At 45.9% G+C, this 13,779-nt stretch overlaps 4 protein-coding genes across 4 annotated transcripts; all 4 read right to left on the bottom strand.

Moving 5' to 3' along the window:
- Positions 1-533: 533 nt before the first annotated feature.
- EDB91DRAFT_1088830 (uncharacterized protein) lies at positions 534-1,868 on the bottom strand (the record flags this gene model as incomplete). The annotated part of the gene is made up of 5 exons (XM_041316518.1): positions 534-984; positions 1,151-1,250; positions 1,479-1,512; positions 1,683-1,757; positions 1,788-1,868. 5 exons carry the CDS (start codon positions 1,866-1,868, stop codon positions 534-536), a joined length of 741 nt encoding a protein of 246 aa, XP_041168940.1.
- A 3,193-nt stretch (positions 1,869-5,061) lies between these two features.
- Positions 5,062-5,727, bottom strand: EDB91DRAFT_1178038 (uncharacterized protein; the record flags this gene model as incomplete). Its single annotated transcript, XM_041320419.1, has 1 exon — positions 5,062-5,727. A coding segment is annotated over exon 1 (346 nt), but the record flags the coding sequence as incomplete, so codon positions are not given.
- A 4,659-nt stretch (positions 5,728-10,386) lies between these two features.
- On the bottom strand, positions 10,387-11,154 carry EDB91DRAFT_1021702 (uncharacterized protein; the record flags this gene model as incomplete). The annotated part of the gene is made up of 5 exons (XM_041312573.1): positions 10,387-10,482; positions 10,535-10,608; positions 10,666-10,741; positions 10,781-10,906; positions 10,966-11,154. Coding segments are annotated over 5 exons (561 nt in total), but the record flags the coding sequence as incomplete, so codon positions are not given.
- A 1,205-nt stretch (positions 11,155-12,359) lies between these two features.
- EDB91DRAFT_1281392 (uncharacterized protein) lies at positions 12,360-12,837 on the bottom strand (the record flags this gene model as incomplete). Its single annotated transcript, XM_041324734.1, has 3 exons — positions 12,360-12,499; positions 12,555-12,750; positions 12,805-12,837. 3 exons carry the CDS (start codon positions 12,835-12,837, stop codon positions 12,459-12,461), a joined length of 270 nt encoding a protein of 89 aa, XP_041168937.1. The 3' UTR covers positions 12,360-12,458.
- Positions 12,838-13,779: the final 942 nt, after the last annotated feature.

Genomic DNA, 13,779 nt, shown 5'->3' with positions numbered 1-13,779 from the left:
CTCGACTTAGACACACCAGCACACCCAGCTGCCATGTCTAATTAGATCAGGTATGTGGGAACTACAGGTGGGAAAACATTGCTTTTGATGTGTTGAATAAAACCCCAAGAGTGATTTTTGATTGGGTCAAATTTGAGCAAGATTTTATTTTATTTTTGGGCACCCCAAATTGGCGCATTGGTAAATAGTATGTGTATTACTTGTCAAAAACCTGTGCCACTGCATCTGGAATACGTCTGTGAGATTTGTACTGTCTTGAACTAAATTTCTTGACCTGCAGCTGTGCATCAGCAGTCCCAAGTCCCATCCTGTATACATCCATCCACCTGTACATTCAATGTTCCCACCACCGGATGGTTTGGAGTGGCACTGATGCGAATGCTATGGGCATGTTGTCCTTCAAGGTGTCGAACGTGTAATCACAGTTGTTGCGAAGATATTTCTTCACCTGTCCCCAGAAATATTCAATGAAGTTCAACTCACAGTGAAACTTTGGCAAAAAAAATGCACAGGTGGCCCACTGACTTGATGACCTATTGCACCAGGGATTTTTGTTCTTGAAAGTCAGCCTGGAGCTCGAGGATGTGCTTGTGGCAGCAAGTGTCTGCCTTTTGCCAGATCTCAATAGTTTTGGGTGCAGCTACCTTCGCATATCCACTTTTCACGCCGCTTTTGACATCATCTCTGAGAGCCTTCAGATTTTCCTCCAGGTCCGTTCCTTCCAATTCCTCCAAGCTTTCATCCACGTCTGACATCCTTTCATTGTCAGAGGGCTTGTGTTCACCAGCAGTATGCAAGTCAGGCTCCGACCATATGAAGTTGACACCACCATTGTACCCACATTCAGACTCGGACTTGGATTCAGCTGCAATGGGTGGCGACTCTGGTGAGAGGACTGATGGTGCACCATGAGGCGGACACACATTATTGGAGGATGTTCGAGCTTTTCTTGCAAGCCTTGCAGCTCTTGCACGAGCTGCCAGGCTATAATGTCATTTTAATGCACAAGAACAGGATAAGTAGCAGAGACTTCTAATGCAACAACACTGCTAGTGGTTGATGCATCATGCTTTGCTCCATTTGGGAATGTGATGCATTACCTTAGCACAGCCACTCACAGGGTCACATGTTCGCATTTTCAACCACCTACTGTGGGAACTTCTCCACAACACCCAAAACATAGCCCATTTTAGGTATTCTCTTAAATATCAACCTTTCCCACACCCTCCCCATCAATCCCTGGCTCACCACTACACCACAATTAGATATAGCCTCTAGTTAAGTAATAGTATAGGTTATATACACATCATAGAACATAATAAACCGCTTTTTCCCCCTGTTTTTGTACCAATACCTGCTACAGAGCCTCTGTGAGTGTGACCTAATAAAAAACATATCAAAAACTGTTTCGCATTTTTGCCCCTCTGGTATTGTGGTACTCTATAGTGTTTAGAATATGTTTATAAATGTATATGTACCTATCGGAGCCCTCACTTCACCCCCTAGAGCGTCCTATACCATGTTCTATGCTGTACTAGCATAAAATAGAAAATAGCTATGGAAATTTTGATCTTTGGGTATATAGACTTGGAAATATGATCCCCAACATCGCTTCAATAGTATACACAACATATCAGGAGCATAGGTCAACAAGATCAGTCCCTGTGGTGCTATATACTTACCCTCTCTTGGTGGTTCACCCCCTGGGAAAACTTTTCCTGCAGCTCCAGCCCTTCAGGATGGTAGGGTGCCTGTTCCTATTGATATATATATATATTGTAAATCACATAGCTGCATGAGAATAGCAACAGAATCTGTCTGTAGAATAGAACATCTCCTCCTGGCTGCACTACTGCATATTTTCGCATTTTTGAGGTTTTTCACCACATTATCATTGCACAAACTATCCAAGCTGTTTATTTTCTACTTCTAGTACATATATTAAGTCTGTAGTACAGGATATTTGGGTGGTCTACATTCTATTTAGCTCATTTTTAACAAAATCTTCGACATAGATATTAGTATATTCATGTACTAGTAATAAATCTCCAACTTACATTTACTTTGCTTTTCACTCACTTATTTATGAATGGATCTTTCTACAAATTCACAGGTGGTATCATGGGTATGGGACAATCATGTAGCAAGTGGCTAATTACACAGAAGTGTCCTCATGAGACCCTAGATTACTTATCAGTAAATCTCCCTGACATACCCCTGATATCAATACTCTGACATATTCCTGTCTGATCCTTGCCATGAAAAGACTTAATATATGTACTAGAAGTAGAAAATAAACAGCTTGGATAGTTTGTGCAATGATAATGTGGTGAAAAACCTCAAAAATGCGAAAATATGCAGTAGTGCAGCCAGGAGGAGATGTTCTATTCTACAGACAGATTCTGTTGCTATTCTCATGCAGCTATGTGATTTATAATATATATATATCAATAGGAACAGGCACCCTACCATCCTGAAGGGCTGGAGCTGCAGGAAAAGTTTTCCCAGGGGGTGAACCACCAAGAGAGGGTAAGTATATAGCACCACAGGGACTGATCTTGTTGACCTATGCTCCTGATATGTTGTGTATACTATTGAAGCGATGTTGGGGATCATATTTCCAAGTCTATATACCCAAAGCTCAAAATTTCCATAGCTATTTTCTATTTTATGCTAGTACAGCATAGAACATGGTATAGGACGCTCTAGGGGGTGAAGTGAGGGCTCCGATAGGTACATATACATTTATAAACATATTCTAAACACTATAGAGTACCACAATACCAGAGGGGCAAAAATGCGAAACAGTTTTTGATATGTTTTTTATTAGGTCACACTCACAGAGGCTCTGTAGCAGGTATTGGTACAAAAACAAAGGGAAAAAGCGGTTTATTATGTTCTATGATGTGTATATAACCTATACTATTACTTAACTAGAGGCTATATCTAATTGTGGTGTAGTGGTGAGCCAGGGATTGATGGGGAGGGTGTGGGAAAGGTTGATATTTGAGAGAATACCTAAAATGGGCTATGTTTTGGGTGTTGTGGAGAAGTTCCCACAGTAGGTGGTTGAAAATGCGAACATGTGGTCTATGGCCTAGGTGTACTACTTTAGCATGATCTGATGCATCACTGAACATGCTAATGAGCATAGTTAATGCAATACTCATGTCTTGTAGTAAGCAGACTTAATGCATTATACCTACAGGGACTGGTGGAGCTGCTGCTTTCTGGTGCCCATTGGCCATTTTCAAGTAATACTGATCACATCGCAACTTGTTCAAACTTTCAAACATTATTCAAGCAAGCAATGACACCCAGTTCACGATCATCGAAGCTGGTGTACCTTCTGTAGCTAGGATTCGAGTCTCATATTAGGGTTAGGGTTATATCTGTCATTGTTGATGACTCGATTTGGCGCTTGGACGAAAGTAGCGGCCTCTAAGTGAACCACACCATAGGCGCTTCAAGATCAGTAAACCGGTGAGCCACCGATACTCCCAAATGTACAGGAAAGAAGCATTGGGCTTACAAAATACTACAATATCTGAGTCTCACCGGTTTACTGATGCTCACTCATGGATCCAGTGTTCTTCCATATCACGCTGTTACGGCGTGGATCTCATTTCAATTTTGTTGCTTCCATCACTGCTCCCTTTATAAACACCCGTCATGTAGCAGTAGCCCTCTATTCTGTGCACAACGAACCCGCGTGCATCTGGTACTACCATGTACCACAGTCCACTCCACAGCCATATATTGCTTCCACTCGACTCATCTTTCATCATCCATTGTAACGTGCCCTACTTTGCTATGGGGACTATATATAACAATCGCTTGGCGCTTGTGTCTAATTACTTCTGGTTATCGATGGGATGTTACATCAATGATGGCAGGCATGCGTGGTGTGTACTGATTTACTTGCCTATCTGCACGATAACGATGCGCAGATCCCCAATCAACATCAATATTGTCTACGCTACTAGCGCCAGATTTCATGTGGACAGTTTCCCCTATCTGCTTCTATCGATGATCAAAACCCAGAACCATTATCAGCAATCGCTGTGGATCCAGATGTGCATTGCAAGCGACCTGTAGTACTGTAAATGTCGTCGTTGCTCTTCATGCAGTCGTAGTAAGCAGAGTCTGGTTTCACATTCTGTCTTGCAAAACTGACTTTCTTATATAGCAAGACCTAGTCCGCTTTGTGACTACTGTATGCTCAGTGTTACTAGTATGTTTCCGAGCCCTCGATCGTAGTACATCCAAAGTGAATGATCGATTGCTGGCGACCTTGGCATACACGTGGTTTTCCCTGGCACTAGTTTGCCAATTCATATTGGCCCAAACAGACTGCACACTGCATTTTTGCTATTCCAAGGTAGGCAGTTTTCTGGAGTGTAGTGATCTGTCATTGACCGTAGACCTAGAAGCCATTCAAGGTGACGTGTCGAGCAATCTTGATCAACCTCGTTCTCTATCGCATGGGAAACCTTGCTCTTGTTTTAACTTGAGGGTGTATGGCGAGTTGTAAGTGTACCTCTTCGATCCAGCTGAGAATTCCGTGCTGACATTTTGAATCTTGATGTTTCATTTAGGTGTTTACTACGTAGTCTTTCCGTGTTCGAGCCTCTCAATATCTCTCGTGGTGGCTAGGATGGTTGCACTGATCTTAGACATCATTTTCACCGTGAGGGACGCGTGAAGGGCTGGCATGACGTATCTGTTGGCTATCGTTCCATGGTTGGGCATCGCGAGTTACTTCCAGTGAAGTTGCAGTAGCTATTGGTTGGTGATGGCATGGACCATGTTCACATATGTATATTCCCTCATGTCATCCCCACATCCCATGTACATTGGGGATCATCTTTATACATTTTTCTTGGGCACGCTTGGAACAAGACTCTCCTTACAGGATTCAGCTGGCTACTCGTGGTGGTGAAAGCCTGACCCAAATATTCACCCACGTCCATGACAGACCAGTGCACGAGAACGACCCATGCTTGGAACCCATGTTCACTCTCGCCTTCGCATCCCAAACATCGAAATCACACTGGACAGTTGAGTGACTCAACGTAGCAGACAAAAACCACATCCTCAGCTGGTGCGGTCAGCAATGATTCGATGATACAATCGCAGTGGTAATTGTAAGTAGGTCAGTGTGCAATACAAATACGACGAGCGCCTACAGTATGAATGAAAATGCATCCGAGATCTCCGTGTTTCAAAATCCATGCAACTACAATATCTCTAGTGTCCTGGCATCCATCATGTCACGAACAGCAGTCTTGTTCTTGACTTGTGCAATGATATTGTGATCTGACGCGATTCTCTTATACTCCCCACCATGCTGCTGCGCTAGCAAAAGTGCTCCAAAAGGCTCCCCAAGGCGAACGATCAACCTTAACGCTCGCGAGTGAGACGCTGAATTTTTGTACTTCCCACCATGCTGCTGCATGGGCAGAAGTGAGCCAAAAGGCTGTCGAAGGTGAGCGATTAACTTTGATGCTTGCGAGTGAGACTTTGAATTAGCTGGCTTCTTGCCTCTTGGAGAACTGCCGAGAGATCGGTCTGATGCAGACCCAGTTTCATCCATGCTCTGCGTTTCATCTGCAAAGTCAAGTAGCCCGAGATCATGACGATTCCACGGACGGACGAGGAAGAATGTCTGCTGAGTGGGCCGTGCTGACGAGAACTGAATGAGCTTGTCTTCCATGTTGATTAGCAGGTCTTGAAGACCATCTGCCTCAACATCATAAGTGAAACATGTCTGCGGGTCTTGACTACGTCTCTGTCTCAGTGCTGTGAGGGGGAATGCGATGCAAGGCAGTTGCAGCCTGCGGTCTGCGAAACGAGGAGGGTTGAGGTCGGCAAGCTTGGTATACAGTGTCAAAGCCTGCTCCACGAGGGTGGCATTTCGCAGCAACAAGACCGACGTCTGTATGTATTGTTCAGACAAAGATGGCGACGTGAATGGCGGAGATTTGTAAGAGGAAATCTCAGCTGGCAGACAGCTATTGAACTGCGATGATTTGCCGACCCAATCTAGGGCAGAAATGTCGCCCGACTGAGCAATGATCGCCTGCAAGAGGCGACCGAGCGCATTCTACTTCATCTCGCCATAGATGACAGGAAGGTGAATGCCGAAAATGCCAAATAATGAATATCCGATGTCTTCCTGCAAGGTTGTGGTGCGCATCAATGCCCATTGCAATTTCTCGCATGCGCCTGTCATCCCTGGATGGAAAGAGACGAGGGCTTGTGCATCTATGCCTGTCGAATCCTCTAACTCCTTCATGATAGCGGCACACTCCTTGTGGTTGGGAGAGCAGTCGTTGAGATATAAGCTCCAGCCTTGTATGTAGAAGAGAACAACATTAGGAGTGAGGAACTCCTGAACAGTCCATCCTCACGTGTTCCAAACACTGTTTGCGAGTGCGCCTGACTGTGCTGAAGGCGGAACATCCAAAAGGTATATGATCGTAAGAGCTGACTGACGATACCAGACAAACATGGAGTTCACTGATCGTTGGAGCTCAGCATTGTTGTTCTGGTCGATGCAGCAAGTATCGCTCCATGCCCAGCGGTGCCCTGCATCATGAGCAATTTTGCAGAACATATGCAACTTCACCATGGTGCTGACTGCGTCCAAATTGTACATGACCTTGTCCTGGATGTCATGCAGCAGTGGCTCCTTGCTTTCCCACCTATGTGATAACATGGCCCAACTGAAGTACTTCTTGACTGCTTCTTTGATGGGCTCTGTTTGGAGGGATGCATGCATCAGAGATGAAGATAAAATCTCTTTGTACTCTGTGCTGTCCATGAAGGCGTGGATCTGTGCCTCTCGATTGCATAAACGCCCAGTGAAGGTGTTAATTAAACGAAGCGGAGCATTTTCCAGTTTATCATCAATGGCTCGTCGAATAATGTCTTCAACATCAGATGGACTGAGATACTGCTGACGCAGCCCTGCAGAAGGTTTTCATGATTTTCACGTTGATGTATGAGAGGTTCGGGCTTACTTTGTATCTGTGCGCCGGGCGCCTCGTTCAACTTCCTGAGCATGGTTTTGAAAGCTTTGATTGCTTCATCATAGTACTGTGCGCCATGTAGTGCCGCATACTTTAGTTCGTACCTCAGATAAGAAGAAGGGTTGAGTTTGATCATCTGTGCATTGGCAGTATAAGCACAATTGCCACAAAAACGATGAATATTGTGCGCACTTGTTCCGCTGTAGGGAGTATCCCTACGCTAGGCTTGTATCCACTGTTTTTCCGTCCATCCGATGTCCATCCGCATCCTATCCATTCCATCCGATACTCATCCACTTTTCGGATGACATGCGGATACCTTCGGATCTCCTCCTATAGCTCACGCATCCGCTGCATCCATCCTGTCCACGTCCATTCTACCTCATTGGTATGTACTCACACACATTTTCTTGTTACTGACTGAACACAGACATATCCTCTCACACTCAAGTATTTTTCGGATAGCTTATGGCACGGTCTAGACTCGCTACCTATGTATCTATGTTCCTTGAAAATACTGTACCCTATAAGCATGGAGGGTTTCGAAAAATACTTACTTCATGTAACTTCCTCCCACTTTTCCTGCACCCTACCAGAAGATCGCTTTGACCTATACCCACTATCCATCTAACCTTTAATGAACTCCCTTTGACTTTGATTCGCATCCCGTCCGATCCGCAAGTGCCATCCGCTCCATCCGACGAATCTGTATGTTTCGCATCCTATCTGTTTCATCCGCTTTTGCGGATCCTTCATCCTATAGGGTCGCTTTAGACAGAGACTAGTGTTTCCCCAGTAGCAATCCCCTTAAGGGTCGAACGTGCTTGTTTCCAAGCGAGGCAGCAGGCAGCAAAGACCCAACTGTGTAGTAGATTGATTTCACTCCACTGCACTTGTTGTACCCACACCGTGTCATGAAGGGCCTCTACATAGAGGTTTTGTTCTAGATGTGCCTTACTGCGGTGCGCAAAGAGGGACTCGCATGATGGGTCAAGCCCGATTCCTGCCGAATATAGTTCAATAGCCGCCTTGTGATTGCCTGCAATAACAGCCTCATCTCCCTTGGTGAGACATCGCGCGGTACAGTCTTTCTTGAAGACTAAATGACCCCAGAGTGAGTGTTCAGTTCGAGTTGTCTGCAACCCAAAAGCACTCACCGGTAAACCATTCGAGGTAGCTGTCCTTCGCATCTTCATCAATCATGCCCATCATGTATTGATGAGATTTGACAGCTTCAATCACTCGATCAGCGCGGAGGCATGCGTCGCAGCGCCTCTGGTTGACAGTTTGCCATAACAAATCCAAGTTCCAGCCGAAGAGCTGTCCAACACATCATGAATCAGTGAAAGTGTGCTCTTTACCAATGTAGTGACGCACCGCCGTGAAGATCTTCAATCTAGATTCAAAAAGTGCTCTGCGACCGAACAAGTTGGTTACACTGGGAATGATATTGTCGAGTCGATCGGTGGCTTCGCTGTACCGCCCATCCTTGAAAGTGCGCATTGCAAGCCGCACACGTAGATAAAACTGACGAACATGCTCGAGAGTCAGAGAACTCATAAGGTCCAAGATAAAGCTCACATTCAGAACACTGCAGAGAAGCGCATCCGAGCGCTGATATGTGGTGGCGAGGTCTTCAACTCGCCGCGTTGCCTCATTGTGGCAATTGGCATTGAAAATTGCATCAGTCTGGACAAAAATCGAAGTCTTAGTATGACTAACTAACTAACCAACTAAGAAACAGCGAGGACAGTACCTCGATCAATCGTAAAAGATCGGTGGTAATTAGATCATGATCCGAACATACAAAAGCGAGATGGAAAGCTTCCATCGCATCTGAGAGCTGTTTGTTACCACAGAGGGCGATGCCCTTGGAAACGTAGCCCAATAACGAGGGTTGGATGGAAATGGACTGTGCCACCAAGTAAATTTGATGTCAATGCATCACGATAAGCAGCACATCTGACCTTGGCTGAGTCTTGAAGTGCCTTGTCCCACTCGGAGTTTCGCGCCCTTACAACAGGGCGATTGGCATAGGAGTTATGGTTGTTGTCATCCGCGTCGATCTCTTGGGTCAGCAAGTCTTCAGCGGTACACTGAAGGTTCCCAGTAATGCATGCATTGTGAAGTGTCGTGTTTATATCAAGAATCTGCATGAACCAAGCTCATGTTCCCTGATAAGTAGATGAATTGAAGGGAGCTCACGTCAAATAATGAGTGTTTGTCATCACAGCCTGACACTTGTTGCAAAGAATGGGGATTTGCACCATCATTGCCAGAGAGCTCATTGGTGTCATGACTGCGCAGCTACCATGTATCGCAGCCAAAAGCAATATGAATGAACAGACAGGCCACAAAATAATGGGTGATAGCGTACTTCTATCTCCTTGATAGACCAGAGCAACACCTTTCCGTTGTGATCTCCACCGATAAGCAGTTCTCGATTGGGAGAAATCGTGAGACACCAAATGCTTGTGGTGTGTTTGAGCGGCTGACCTATGTGCTGGTGCGTCTTTGTGCTCCACAGCCGCACAGTTGTGTCATCCAAGGCAGTGACGATGAAAGAACCATCAGATGAGATGGCGAGCGTGGAGATGTATTCAGTGTGACCAGTGCAAGGCTGACCAATTTGGTCTCCATTAGATGAGTTCCAGAACTTGACTGTTTTGTCCCAAGACGTGGAGACAAGTTGCTGACCGTCAGGCGACCACACGATCATTCGAACCAAATGTTGGTGAGCGTTGATTTTGAGAAGAAGCATGGCGTTGTAGGTTCCCCAAACCAGAATCGTACAGTCCCATGATCCGGAGGCTAATTTCAGCCCATCTGGGCTGAATGCGACACTGCACAACGAAGCATGATGACCTTTGAGTGTTGTGAGGACACCGCCAGTCTCTCCATCCCATAAAACAACAGTGAAATCACTGGACCCACTTGCGAGTCTCTTGCCATCAGGGGAGAAGCACACCAAGTGCACCTCGTCTGTATGCTTCACCAGTGGATCGAATACCGTCTGCTTGCTCTCAACGTCCCAGATGATGATGGTTCTATCAGCTCCACTGCTTGCGATTTGCTTGTTGTCTGGTGATATCGCCACTGATTTCACCCTGTCCTTGTGTCCCTTGAATGGCGCCCCTACCGATGCTCCCATCTCCATGTCCCAAATTCGCAGGGTTTTATCGAGTGAACTAGTGATGACCCGTCGACTATCATTGAAGAATGCGAATCCTGTCACGCCCTTTGTATGTCCTTGTATCATTCGCATTGGCGTCAGTTGCTCTTCCGTTGTCTGCGCCAGCACAGGATGTCTTCTCAAAGTGAGATCAGCTTCTCTTGCTGCATCAGGCATGTCTTCGAAGAAATCTACGATGTTGTTCCAGAAGATATGATAGTCAAAGTCTCCGTCCACTGTGTGCCAGGAGGTGAGGTTGGAAAGTGCAAATCGAATCTGTAGAATTCATTTAACTACACAAGTAATAGAGACAAGGGTTGATGCTTACTTGACAAGCTGCATACGTGATTGCGCGAGGAGTCACCTTCCTCATACCTATGATAGAGGCAACACATGTCTTCACTTTAGCCTGATCGGATCATCTCTGAGCGCGCCAGTTGTTCTCAATAATGTCGGCACCCTCACCCTCACCATCCACTTCATTGGCAGATGAGGGAGATGTAAAGATGGCTTTTAACCCCTGCAATGCGATGAGCTATGGATCAGTTAGAAAATTCAGGCCACTCACCATAACCAGCAGCCTCGACTTGAAAAGACTGCGCTCCAGATTCTTGGCGTCAGCTTCATAGTTCTCATACATGAATGACGGCCATGAATTCTCAGAAACGATAAAAGCGATTGTACGGTCATGAATGCCAGCCTTAACACTGGAAGAAATATCAACATCAAGTAAGTGACGACTCAGATCATGACATACACTGGGTCCTCCCAGCGCCATTCTGCTGGGCAGAGCAGTTTACCGCACGCATCGCTCGCGAAACCTCGATGGTGCTTGTCGTCGGTCCTTATGAGTGGAGTTGGACAGTACTCAATATTTACCCAAGAAGCAATGAGGTCTTTGAGAGTTCCCGTGTCATCGCCACAAGCTGAGTCTGCACCTCGCTTGAGCTACATTGAAATGAGCAAAATGAGTGAAATGAGCAAGACGTGTGACAAAATGTTTTGAAGAACCTGTCTTAGCGTGTCCTCTGTATCTTCATGGTCGAGACATGCCAGCTTGTCGTGAACCCAAGGCAGTGCCTTGGCAAGTTCGATGTAGCCATGTTGAAGGCGGTCTTGTCTGTTCACTTTGTTAAACAAGCATAGCAACTCGTACAACCATAGACACTTACTCCAGAGTGGCGTCGCTGCCACTTTCTTCACAATGTCAGTCATTTTCGGCAATAAGATCCTCTATGGGAGTGTAAAGGTCAACCATACGACGGATTGCCCGTCCCTGTGACACATAATAAATTGTCTTCCTACAATGAATCATTAGTTCTGGCTAACATCAAACACATGCACACCTTTTCTTTGTCGCCTTGTCCTGCTTCAACATTTCAACCTCCGACATGAGGGAGGCGATCTGTCGTTTCGCCCTGGCACGAGGGGAAGTCGGGACACGCAGGGAGACATTCGGAGGCTGGGGACTGCCCGGGGCGCGCACAGATTCCGACATACCGGATAAGCTTGACAAATGAGCAAAGATTTTGGGAGGAGAGGTGCAGAGAGGGTGTGGAAAAGTGAATGTGAGGGTGAAAGAGCCTACGAACATGTCTTATATGCCTGTGGTCTACGTCATTGACTCATCTGAAAGTAACCTAGCCTAGTCTACGTCAATCACTTGTCTGAAAGCAGCCTAGCAGCAATTAGCTCATGTTCTAAAGTCTCTTTTTGGGTAGTCCTGGGAACTGCCGTTTGCTAATTACAAAAGGGTTCTTTCCACCGAGCATTTCTGGGCCGTTCCCTGAGGATAGTCGCATGCCCACTAGGGTGACCAAGCCTGAAGGATCCTGGAGTGGATTCCATTGGGCAACGATGCATCTGGCCATCGGCATGATTGCTGTGACAACAATGACTACATACACTGTGCGTGAGTGATGATGGAATTGAAAAGCGGGAGTAGACGTACGTTCTGAGCTGAATGTTTTCTTGAGCAATGAATCTTTTACTGTAGTTCATCAAGAGCCTTGGCTTCACGTGCAAGCCCATCAAGATCGTTCATGTGTCCGTGGTGTCATTGGAACCCGAGACGATGTGAGTCCCATCTGGTGAGAACGAATTTCACCTGTAAATGTATGAATAAGTGTCAAGTCAGAAGCGCGCATGAATGCTTACCCGTACAGTGAATGAAGATGGCTACGTCCCGAAGGGTTTGGTCCCGGAAGTTTTGCATGAGCCTATCCAACACGTTGTTGTACCGTTGAATTGTGTCATTTGTTTCCAAAAGGACATTTTTTGTGAGTCTTTCCCCCTATGATGATGCAGGAATCAGAATGAGCAAAATGAATAACTCATTGATGACTCACAGAAGTTCTTCTTGTCCGAATAATCCCTGATAAAATGGGCACATTCAAGGGTTTGCTGAGAGATCTGTCCCAGAATAGGGCTCATCGACGGAATCTGACCGAGGATCTCATCTTGAATCATGAAGCTGTAAACTTGACCCAGTTTCTGGAGAAGGTCAAGTACTGCTTTGTCACGATCCGCTTGAGCAAGCACAATCTACAAAGGTAACCCCTGAGCAGGAGACTGGAATGGCAGCGAAACCAAACATACCTTTGCTGCACAGGACAACATGCCGAGTGCCATTGATGTACCTGCGGAATGGGATTAATTCGGTCCGGAACGAGAGGAGGAACCCATACCTCTGTGATCTTGCCGATAACATTGTCGAATATCTTGAGGGGTAACATGTTCGGGCAGCTGCCAAGTCAATTGAGAAGGCTCGCCCAACGAACCATGCTAGCATCATGGTTGGCTGTCAGAATCATGCCCAAGGAACATCTCCCACATGCCCACCAGTGTTTGTGAGATGCCACTGTAGCTGGAAATGGTGACTAGGTCAAAATCAGGATCATTTGTGAAATAAGTCGCAGGTTATGCTGTACCTCCGGTACTATGCGAGTAGGATCAGAAGTGATGCAATTTCCCGAGGCTGAAGAGATGCGCGAGAAAGGTAAGACAGGAAGATATGAGCAGTATTCACCATCATGGTTCTGCCAGTCACGTCATTGGCCTCAACAGAATTTGTCAGCTAGAAAGCTCAGGCTGTGAGAGAATCAGTTGAGAGTGACTGTGACGTCTAATGTTTAACGGTAAGATAGGACGTATCGGATTCTAGCAAGGAGAGATGGGTAAGAAGTAAGGACAGAATAAATGAGAGTCAGGGGATAATATAATCTCAAAAAGAGAGGTCATCAGACACTTCCTCAATCATTTCCACATCAAACTCATCGTCAAGATCATCATCATCTTCCGTGTCAAGTTCATCTTCCCCAATTCCATCACATTTGTTGTCTGAAACCTCTTCACCAACTTGGTTGACATCCATCTGTTTCGTCATCGTCATCTTCTTTGTGGGCCCTCGCCATCGGTCTTGCCTTGGTCAATGTCCATACCTTCCAAGTTCACTGGTGCTGTTGACTGGAGGCCAGAACAGTCTCTAACCATCCTCCGCAAAGCTACTGGGTGGCCTACACCTAAGTGCGTATAATGCAAGAACATGTTGCGATCAACAAAACTAGCTCAAAC

Source organism: Suillus paluster (genome assembly GCF_016628075.1).
Source record: "Suillus paluster strain FC165 chromosome Unknown EDB91scaffold_236, whole genome shotgun sequence".
Taxonomy (NCBI): Eukaryota; Fungi; Basidiomycota; class Agaricomycetes; order Boletales; family Suillaceae; genus Suillus; species Suillus paluster.
The sequence above is the reverse complement of the archived record's forward strand: the minus strand, read 5'-3'. Positions and strand labels throughout refer to the sequence as shown.